This window comes from Triplophysa dalaica, chromosome 15 (assembly GCF_015846415.1).
Source record: "Triplophysa dalaica isolate WHDGS20190420 chromosome 15, ASM1584641v1, whole genome shotgun sequence".
NCBI lineage: Eukaryota > Metazoa > Chordata > Actinopteri > Cypriniformes > Nemacheilidae > Triplophysa > Triplophysa dalaica.
This window is the reverse complement of record NC_079556.1, coordinates 6,809,651-6,821,032: the sequence shown is the minus strand read 5'-3', so window position 1 is coordinate 6,821,032 and position 11,382 is coordinate 6,809,651. Positions and strand designations below refer to the sequence as shown.

At 38.2% G+C, this 11,382-nt stretch overlaps 1 protein-coding gene and 1 long non-coding RNA gene across 2 annotated transcripts; one reads left to right on the top strand and one right to left on the bottom strand.

The window, feature by feature from the left end:
* The first annotated feature begins 946 nt into the window (after window positions 1–946).
* papss2a (3'-phosphoadenosine 5'-phosphosulfate synthase 2a) lies at window positions 947–11,157 on the top strand. Its single transcript, XM_056767125.1, has 12 exons — window positions 947–1,161; window positions 3,174–3,288; window positions 3,990–4,225; window positions 4,430–4,568; window positions 4,689–4,807; window positions 5,555–5,668; window positions 6,026–6,137; window positions 7,485–7,690; window positions 9,095–9,230; window positions 9,737–10,005; window positions 10,135–10,364; window positions 10,452–11,157. The coding sequence occupies exons 1-12, from the start codon at window positions 1,135–1,137 to the stop codon at window positions 10,591–10,593; spliced, it is 1,845 nt and encodes a 614-aa protein (XP_056623103.1). The 5' UTR covers window positions 947–1,134; the 3' UTR covers window positions 10,594–11,157.
* Window positions 8,864–9,854, bottom strand: LOC130436474 (uncharacterized). Its single transcript, XR_008909087.1, has 2 exons — window positions 9,719–9,854; window positions 8,864–9,199 (listed from the first exon to the last, which is right to left on the bottom strand). It is a non-coding gene; the product is annotated as an uncharacterized LOC130436474 (long non-coding RNA).
* Window positions 11,158–11,382: the final 225 nt, after the last annotated feature.

Genomic DNA, 11,382 nt, shown 5'->3' with positions numbered 1-11,382 from the left:
CAAACATCTTATGTAGTTTTTAATTCTTGCAGTGGTCAATTTTATGTTCCCCACTAGGGGCATTAAATGATGATTTTCTGTAGAACTGCTTTAAAACTAATGTGAGTAATGCAATATATGCATTTGACATGACCTTAATTCACTGTTATGGTTTGCCTATTTGTTCTTTCAGAATTACAAAAGAGTTAAATGAGTAACTTTTGTTGTAGGTTGCCTTCACCCATGGCACACTATTGATTGGACAATTTGTTACAAAGTTAGTCAATTGGAAAACCCATAAATGTATTAAAATAGGCTAACCATGATGTATTTTTACCAGTGTGTTTGTCATAAACCCTGTTTACCCCCCAAACAAAACAAATAGCTTTACTTTAAACTCCCCCACACAGAAACCTTTACTTATAGTTTGGTACCAGTGGTCTTTCATTTTGCATGCTACTGATAATACCTACAAATTCAAGATTTAAGAATCTTGACTATGTTAAGATTTTAAGCGTACTAGGCAATGTTTTTTCAATAATTGTTTAAATGTAGGCTATAGTTCATTTGAGGTGAATATTTTTTTAACTTGTGCTTCTGCTTAGTTGTATATAAAACCATGGCCTACTTTAAGGTATCATTTGTTAACATTACTCAACAATACATTAGCTAACATTTAATTTTCCCGAAGTTTTTCAACGTACTCAACTTTTAAATATGTATTAGTAAATGTTGAAAATAACATGAACTCAGGTGAATTATTGCTGTACACGTCAATGTTAACTAATGTAGTCAACTAATTTTAACACACCTTTTCGTAAAGTTATCTTCACTTTTTTGTTAAGTGTTTAAGCTTATTGTACGAAAAAATATGACGTCCACACACGAATGTGGAACAAGGGCCACTTTTACGCCCTCGAGCACCCAGCACTTGATCCCTCCTCCATAACATGTCACACACCCGTACACTGCTCTCCATTCACTAGTATGCAGATGATCCTCATCTGGAGGTGGGACGAGGGGAATTCGACGTGTCTCTGAAAGCTCTTAAAAGCGCGTCTTTTTCCGTATCTTCACTTCAACCGCCTTAAAAAACTTCACCTGCACTCACCGCTAGCCCCGCCTCCAGAGCCGAGCGCACTCCACCGGAGAAAGATGCCTGGAAACTCAACACAAAACCCGGTAAGATTTACGCACAAATTTGATTTTCTGGTGGTCTATTTGGAGAGTTTCTTTAGCGTTAAACAGGCTGTTTAAAACTCAGCAAGTTGTCTGAAACTTTGAAGTTTATGTTTTATCATGAGGTAGGCTACTGTTATTTAATCGCATTCACTCTTTTGAGGGGGTATATTGTGCAAGAGCGCCGGTGAAAGTGAATGTTAAACTAGACATATCAGCATAAATGAACTTTTTTAAAAAAAATCAAAATTCAAAGTTATTTAATGGAATATAATAGAATAAATACACTATGAGACAATACAAAAGAATGTTGACAAGAACTGTACAAATAAGATGGAAAATTGCGGGGTATATCTGTGTGTATTTGAGGTTGTGAGGTGAGATTATGCATGCATCTGTTTTCGAGTTCATGTCAGTTCATCTGTTTCATAGATCAGAGTTCAGTTGTTATTGAGGCCCACAAATCACGGGATAGACTATCATGCACTTTGAGTATATCACAGCAACACTCTGTTTAAACTTTATGTAAAACTTTAAACCATAAGGATAACATCCTTTTCAAAGGTAAAACAATCTTGACAGTTCTTAACACTGCATCTGTCCATCAAAATACCCAGAGTCATTCCCTGACAAGAATACCGTTTAGTGTTCAGAGTTTATCTAGGCAATATTGTGTTAGGCTTTCCTTTAGTCCAGTAATTTCACATAGTGTTCATTCATAAAACTGCGACTGGCCAGAGAAAACATTGAAATTACTGTGTGTGAGGGGTGGTCTGTCATTGGGATTCAGTGGAAACCATGGGTTTGTACTGAATGAATCTGTTTTTTTAAGCACTCCACAAATACATTTAAGGCAGTGTTAGAGTGAAGATCTGACTGCTTAAAGTTCCTGCATGACATAATTTATCCAGTTTCTTCTGATGTGACACTGTCACCATTTACATTTTGATCTCGTGTAAGAGTGTGTCTCCTGTCTAACACTGATACACATGCCCTCCTTTTTAATGAATATAGTGCTCTGTTTATAAATGAGTGCTGGTTTTCCCCCAGCTCGCCCGCAGAAACCCAGTATTTTTCCACCTCAGTTTTTCTTGAGTGGGTCTGCAGGGAACTGAGGCTAGAGGAATACACAAGTGTGTGTGTACTGTATAAGGGAGAGAGGGGTAGATTAGCCACATCATCACAACTGCTACACACTGACCACTTTGTTGGCTCAATCCCATAGACAACCAATTCATGACCAATGCCCACACACACACTGATCCACAGTTTTATGAACTGATTCTAAATTTCTTCAGTTCTACAGTAACAGATCATTTTCACTGACCCACATTAACCAGTCTGGAGGATGTGTCGAAGGGTCCAAAATCCTATTATCAACATGTGGGTCATGTTAAAGTGTCCAGTGTAAGGGGTCTTAACTGAGTTTGACACCCCTGCCCTATGGCTTCATCATCCAGTATGAATATTCACTCATTATGACATCACAACTCACTATGGCATCATCATCCATTATAAATAATCACTCATTATAACATCACCACTCGCTATGGGATCATAATTCAGCATAAATAATCATTCAATATGACATCACAACTCGCTATGGCTTCATCATCCAGTATGAATATTCACTCATTATGACATCACCACTCGCTATGGGATCATAATTCAGCATAAATAATCACTCATTATGACATCACAACTCGCTATGGCATCATCATCCAGTATGAATATTCAATCATTATGACATCACCACTCGCTATGGGATCATAATTCAGCATAAAGAATCACTCATTATGACATCACAACTCGCTATGGCATCATCATCCAGTATGAATATTCACTCATTATGACATCACCACTCGCTATGGGATCATAATTCAGCATAAATAATCACTCATTATGACATCACCACTCGCTATGGCATCATCATCCAGTATAAATAATCACTCATTATGACATCATCACCCTGTGCACGCCACTAATATGTATGCATGTGTCGTGTATGTCTGTAGGATGTGCAGAGGTCCACTAATGTGATCTATCAGGCCCATCATGTCAGTCGGAGTAAGAGAGGGCAGGTTGTTGGATCAAGAGCCGGTTTCAGAGGATGCACAGTCTGGCTCACAGGTAAAGCACATACAGTGTGTATGAGCACATTCTTTATCTTTATTTATTTAATTTAGCAGGAAAAAAACCTAATCTGTAAATGTACAGTAGATAAATGGTAAGTAAGGGATAATGTACAAGGAGCCGGATGTTATAGCAGAAATAAGCCCCGACTGTGTGATCAGGACCTGACGTGAAGCGAAGCTCATTAAACGGCTATTTGCCACATGAGAAAAAAAACTGTACACGACATGTTAATTTGAAATATTTTATTAGCTCATTTTTACTGAATGCAGTACTTTCGCTTTTAAGTTAAGAAGCAACGTTCAAATGTCAGGAACAGGCAATTTGGTTTAATCATTTGTAAATATAATAACATATGTGTTATTAAAATACATATTTGTATTTTATTTGTCATAAACTGTTAAAATTATTTGCTGCGTCAGGGTTACAGAGTGTTATTAGTTTTGAGCGGTTGTTATCTGGAAATAACGAACCTGCAAATGTCGCGACTGGCCAATCAGAATCAAGCATTCCAACGAGCCGTGTAATAAGATCCAATAGCATACATTGAACAGCCCCAAAAAGAAACAAACATCACTAGTACAGATATACACCCTCAAACCAACAAGTCAAACATTTTGTACTACTATATACTTCCATTAACAACCTTATGTTGTTTAAAAGATTAAAACTGTCATGTCTGCTGTGCATGTGTGTAGGTTTGTCGGGGGCTGGCAAAACAACGGTGGGCTTTGCGTTAGAGGAGTATCTGGTGTCCCACAGTATTCCCTGCTACTCTCTGGATGGGGATAACATCCGTCACGGCCTCAATAAGAATCTGGGCTTCAGTTCTGAGGATCGCGAGGAGAATGTCCGTCGTATTGCAGAGGTGGCCAAACTGTTTGCAGATGCAGGGTTGGTCTGCATCACTAGTTTCATCTCACCGTATACCAAAGTAAGCGACGACACCACCACTAACAAGCAAACAAGATTATTAGCACAGATATACTGTAGTAAAATTGGTTCAAAATTATTTCATTTCAGATATTTAAACAAATTGTAGTATGTTGTAGTTATTAACTGCTCAAGCATACTGCGTAGTGCATGTTTAGTATATTATTTTTATAATGTTCCAATAAAACGGATAACGCTTCTCCAGGACCGCGCAGACGCCCGGCGCATCATTGAAAGTGCAGGCTTGCCTTTTTTCGAGGTGTTTGTCAATGCTCCTCTGGAAGTCTGTGAGAGCAGAGACGTTAAAGGGCTTTACAAGAAAGCAAGAGCTGGAGAGATTAAAGGTAATTTGCTTTTTGCTAAAAGTCTAAACTGCACAATATTCAATGGAAAAGAAATAGAAACTAGACTTCTTCCAATCTCATTCATTCAGTTTTTTCATTCATACTTGAATCTTTTATCAGGCTTCACAGGTATAGATTCTCAGTATGAGCAGCCAGAGGCTCCTGAACTGATTCTGAAGACGGAAACGCTCACGGTGAATGAGTGCATCCAGCAGGTGGTGGACATGCTGAAGGAGCAGGTAATAACAACCTGCACGTGCTATCTCCACATCCAGATTACACATGTGCGTTTATCTTTTGAGTACCCCAGAGTCAGAAGTCCAAGGTTGGAATCTTCGTCAGATACCTGAATATGAATACATTTCTGAGGGCAAAACAGTATTAGGGAGTGTTATTGTATATTTTACGTTTTACAATTTGAATAGAAAGAATATAGATTCAGCTTAACATTCCTAGTGTTCTGATTGTTATATTCACATATATTCATATTTATCACAACACATTTATCACTTATATCAAATAATAAAAATCACAGTTTGCAACTTCTGCTAACTCTAATGGCCTTATGAGACTGAAAAATAACCAGATGCAATATATAATCGTTCATATTTACAACTCCTACTCATTTAACATTTTTTCCCCCTACATTTTAGCATAACCGTACAGTCATAAACTACAGAATAACACACTTGAAACTATTTGAAATATGTTTTCACTAAAAGCATCCAAAAATTAGATTTATATGGTAGCATCTTCATACCCTTTGCCTAGAATTTGCGAAACTGTACTATTGGTATTTTATCACCCAGCTTCTTACATTTTCATTTACGCATTTGGCAGACGCTGTTATCCAAAGCGACTTACATTGCTTTATCCTATGCATTTTACATAGGTATTTGCAATCCCCTTTGAAACTTTTGAAACGCAGTGCATGTATATGTTTTTCCCTTTTTCATCAAACACTCTTTATGATGTCTCTCTTTCAGAACATCGTTCCCAGTGGAGTTGTTGAGGAGATTAATGAACTCTTTGTGCCTGAGAACAGACTCAAGCTGGCACAGGCAGAGGCCAGCACCCTTCCTGCTATCAACATCACAAAGGTAACCATCACTGTTCTCGAGTAGTCCTCACCGCCAGGAACCAGTTCAAAATCTTGTTCATTAACGTTGTGTTCATTAATATGAAAGAATAATTAAACCAAGATGATACCTAACTGGAATATCAGACTGCGAACAGTGTGCTGCTGCTGTTTTTCCTAATTACAATGCAAATTTATTCCGAAGACTCTCAAGAAGACAAATACTGTCCTGAAAAGCTAATGTCATTGCAGTTATTATTTTGAGACATTATAAACTTAGAATTTGGCCATTAATAACCCTTTCTAATAAGAGTCTTCATGAATGCAATAATGGCTGTTCGGTTAATAAACACAGCTTTCTGTATTTTCTTGTGTGTAGTTGGACTTGCAGTGGGTGCAGGTGTTGGCTGAAGGTTGGGCTAGTCCTCTTAAAGGCTTTATGACAGAGAGAGAATACCTACAGGTTCTGCACTTCAATAACCTCCTGGATGGTAAAAACACAGACAAGAATTCAAAGAAACTGTTCACCAATAAGATAGGACATTATTGTGTGTCGCCATATTTGATTCAAGCTCTTCAATTTCAGATGGTTTAACACAGTGGCTAAATGATGTCAGAATTATTATTTTCCCCTGAACGATTCCAATAATGCTGTAAATGTCCATCAAGCTTCTCCCTCATTTTGGTTCAAAACAAACAAACAGTCAGTCATGTTAATGGACTTGATATAAGAGCAGTGTTTGTCTTTCTTATGCCATTGTTTGTACTTATATCAGAAGTAGAAGCCAGAGCCAAGCTCGGCATTGTTATTCTAGAATGTTTCATATATCAAACTGCCAGTGTCAGTGATGAAGCTGCATTTTATGAAAAGGAGTGATGCAATGAAATGTTTATCTTGTGAAACCTAGTCTTGTTGTTTGGTTAAACAGTGTTGGTTATAGTGAAATATTTACACTGTATATCTTAACAATGTACATACACATTGTTACTAGGTGTTGATCAGTAGGTAGCTAAGCATACAAATCAAGTAACAAAAATGCAAAATAAATATTATGTGCTAAAGAAGGCAGATGACAGTTTTGTTTAAATAATTATACAATGAATGACATTATATATGCCTATATACAGTATGCCTGATATATTTATAATGTATATGCCTCTGTTGTTGCTTTTCCACTGCATAGTACTGCACGGTATGTCGCGGTACAGCTCAGTTTTGGGGGTTTTTCCACTGGGCACAGTACCTAGTGCCTGATACTTTTTTTTCTACCACCTCGGTTGACGTTCCAAGCGTACTGTACCAGTACTAAAATGGGACGTGTTTACACACAGATCACTGATTGGGCAGAGAGAATTATTACGAGCCTCATTGGATTTGCAACACATGAATACACATTTTAATACTTAATATTGGCATTTCGTTATATGCTTCGTGACAGTAATATAGATGAAATTGAGACCCTTAGCCCAATGCTAAATGCTACATTAGCTAACCCCCATGTGCCGTCGAGCAATACAAATGATTGTTGTTTGCTCTTTGCTGTAAGATTTCCCAAACTCTCTGGTATTTGAGCAATATTTTGTTTTGCTGCCATCCTCCATCGATATGCTCCATATATCTCCTGTCTTGTGCATGTGTGTAAGAGGCCCTGCATCTGACGATAAGTTTATAATCCCCTACCACTTTGAAGCGGTACTTAACTGCTGTGAAAAAAGCAAATTAAGCCAAAGTGAAGTGAGCTGTACCGAGCCGAGTCATACTAAACCTGACGGTACCATGCAGTGGTAAAGTGCCAATTGATTTAGACCCTCAATTTGTTGTTTCACCCTAAACGCAGGTGGTACCATCAACCTCTCGATACCCATTGTTCTTCCTGTTGCGACGAAGATTAAAGAACATTTAAATGGGAGTGTGGCTGTGGCTCTGGAGTACCAAGGAAAACGTGTCGCCATATTACGAAACCCAGAGTTCTTTCCACATCGAAAGGAAGAACGATGTGCTCGCCAATGGGGAACAACCTGCCCCAAGCACCCATACATAAAGGTATTTGAAAATACTTTTCATCTTATAACAGATGTGCCACAAACCACCAAAACAATATGAAGACTTTAAAGTGAACCCGGCCCTCAATGTCGATTGTTCTGGCCCTTCAAGTAGCATAGTGTGAAAAAGGATCTCTAGGATAAATTTAGTTCAGTCGGGAACGGACCCTACAGTTATGAACTGATGATTCAGCACGAGCTGAAGCACAGAGCAGGAGTCACGTGGCGTTAGGCGAGTGGCATGACTCACAAGCAAAAAAAAACTTTGGGTGTCTTAGCGGGAGATAACATATAACGTGCTTTTCATGTTCGAAAAAGCGCTGCCATTTTGGTTGACTCTTTTAAATGAGCAGCGCACAGCGCTCTAGTTGCTGTTAACAGTCATATTATCAGAAACTTTAAAAAGGTGCAAGCAGAGGGCACTTGCTCTGACTTTGCTCGGTTAACCCACGTCAGCCAACACAAGTTTCTACTTCATCGTTGCAGTCTCCAGACGTTTCAAGCAACTGTAAAGTTCCGTCACCACATCGGAAGGTCAATCTCTCCATTAATTCGATTGGACAATGGGGAAAAAGTTGCATGATAATAAGCGCTTTTCTGCTCAGAGTTGAGTTTTATTCGCATAAGCAGCGAAAACGGTCTCTGCCAAACTGAATATTATTTTTTTAACCAGAAAGTAGCAACGAACAGCTAACAAATTAAAAATTTGCATGAATAACTTTATATATTTATATTTTATATTTATATAACTTTAAATAATCAGATGGTGTTAAAACATGCAATCTGCAATTGTTTTGCGTGTGCTCATGGAGCTTTGAGAGAACGCATGGACATGAACTGTTTCATGTGAGAAAAGCAACTGTCAAACATCCTTTGCGGCAACCCGTCAAAATAAATGTCTCGTTAACTTGAAAAAGTTATAACAAACCCAAATTTTGCCACACCATCCCTTTTGATTTTTTATCATTCAACCATTGAGTATATTATTAACTTGGGTAAACTAAAGTAAATGTGCTTATAAAATTATAAAAAATGTGTCATCCCTCATATTGCAAGCCATATCTCTCTGGCTATATATAATATATATAATGCTTCCTGATCCAATTTCCCAATAAAGATAACTCCAAACTGTAAATCAGAGTTCACTAGTCCTGGTTTTCCCATAAAAGCAATATTGTGACGGATCTGATACATTTTATTGGCACACCTGTGTTTTCTATTGACATACACCAACATTCTTGCCGCTTTCCTTAATGTCTTGTTTACACAACATAAATTTTGTGCATGGTCACTACTAACATTCAACAAACTGTTCTCCATATTGGTAATTGGATGGATATTGTTCTAATCACATAAAATGTGTTTTACATACAACACTCTTATTCCTTCTTACACCTGTTACCAGATGGTAATGGAAAGCGGCGATTGGTTGGTAGGGGGTCAGCTGGAGGTGTTTGAGGGAATCAGATGGGACGATGGGCTGGATCAATACCGCCTCACTCCACGGGAACTAAATCAGAGATTTAAGGACATGAAAGCAGGTAAAACATGTTTAGAAGATGACAGCTGGAAATACCAGATAGTAAGTCAAAAACACAGGGTGTGACTTTTGCTACTGATTTCATGACTTGTTCGTAAATGTTCTTAAAGGGACAGTTCACATGAAAACGCAAATTCTGTCATTATTTACACATCCTCAGATTGTTCCAAATCTGTATAAATTTCTTTGTTCTGCTAAACGCAAAAGAAGATATTTGGAAGAATGTCAGTAACCAAACAGATCTCATCCCCCATTCATTATCATAAATAAAGGGAGTCAATCGGGAATAAGATCTGTTTGGTTACAACCTATTCTTCCAAATATCATCCTTTGTGTTTAGCACAACAAAGAAATTTATACCTGTTTGGAACCATCAGAGGGTGAGTGAATGATGATAGAATTTTCATTTTTGAGTAAACTGTCCATTTAAAATGTGATCAAAACATTAATCTTTAATTAAAAACTACGTAACCTATCCAACATGGTTACCATTCCACTATTCTCCAGATGCCGTGTTCGCCTTTCAGCTGAGAAACCCAGTCCACAATGGCCATGCTCTGCTGATGACGGACACACGTCGCCGATTAGAGGAACGTGGATATCAAAGGCCTGTGTTGCTTTTGCATCCTTTGGGTGGCTGGACCAAAGATGATGATGTGCCTCTGGACTGGAGGATGAAACAGCATGCAGCAGTGTTAGAGGAGGGCATTCTAGACCCAGAATCCACCATCGTGGCCATCTTTCCCTCACCCATGATGTATGCCGGACCTACTGAAGTAAGCAGAATGTGATATTTAAGAGTATTAAGTAACTTTATGCTCCTAAAAAATTACCTAATCTTATAACCATTCCACATCTGTGCCACCATCACAACTATTCAACAATCTGTATTGCGTTTCTGTTAGGTCCAGTGGCATTGTCGTGCAAGGATGATAGCCGGTTCTAACTTCTACATCGTGGGTCGTGATCCTGCTGGAATGCCACATCCGGAGTCAGGGGAGGACCTGTATGATCCATCTCATGGGGGTAAAGTTTTGTCCATGGCCCCTGGACTGACATCTGTGGAAATCATCCCGTTTAGAGTGGCCGCTTACAATACCACCAAGAGGGGAATGGACTTCTATGACAAAGACAGGTGAGACTTCTTATTGGATGATACTGGTAACTAGTAGATACAGTTGAAGCTGAACTTCATAAACTGTATTATACATCTGATTCTCAGGCATGCTGACTTTGAGTTTATTTCCGGGACCAAGATGCGCAAGATGGCTCGCAGTGGAGAGAATCCTCCTGATGGCTTCATGGCTCCAAAAGCCTGGAAGGTCCTGACTGACTATTACAATTCCCTGCAGAAACAGCAGTGATGACATATAACCCAACCCATCAGGACCACCATAACAATTATTCCAACATACTGAAAACCTAAGAAGTTCACAGTTTGGGAGTAATATGTGGTAAAGCTACACTTTATGCCTGGCCATCTAGGAACAGGTAGCAAAAGTGGTTATGATTTCCTGTGAATAACTCATTCATGACAGGTAGTCGGTAAATGTAGGTAGATATTTCTCAACTGTGATATTGTAACTAATGTGCCTTAAACCGGACCAAGTGATTGCCTATCCTAAAGAGATAAAATTATTAGAAATGTGCCTTGTATGCTTTTGAAGCTTGGGAATGAGTTGGAATCTAAATGAACTCTTTATATCAGAGAAGTGTTCTAACGGTTTAAAATATAGCTAAATACAGAAAGAATTTCACTATGTTGTATGTATCCAAAAGTACAATATATTTGCATAAAATGTTTTAAAGATTTATTCCCCCAAAAGGGATTGGATTATATTGGGGAAATTCTACTATATTTATTGTTTTAAATGTATTGTGTTAATACAATGACATCAGTTATTAAAATTGCTTTATTTGACTGATAATGCAGTATAATGTAATTTTTGTCTTTTTATTCAAATATTTGTTCTGTAGTTACACAATCATGACCACGTGGTTGCATTTTAAATGCATCTCACAGTATGTGAGTGTATGTACAGCTTGCTTTCTGTACTCTGAAACAAGGACAAAAGTCACATTGATGGGGTAACCCGAGTTCAAAGTTATGCACAACGGCAAGCTATAGTGACACTAGCGCCATCCGATGGTCA

Bases quoted from the DNA above. Each gene is read 5' to 3' on its own strand.
- papss2a (XM_056767125.1), top strand. From the start codon at position 1,135: ATGCCTGGAAACTCAACACAAAACCCG. The intron at 7,691-9,094 runs GTATTTGAAAAT...ACCTGTTACCAG, and splicing joins CCAAGCACCCATACATAAAG to ATGGTAATGGAAAGCGGCGA. The intron at 10,006-10,134 runs GTAAGCAGAATG...CGTTTCTGTTAG, and splicing joins TGTATGCCGGACCTACTGAA to GTCCAGTGGCATTGTCGTGC.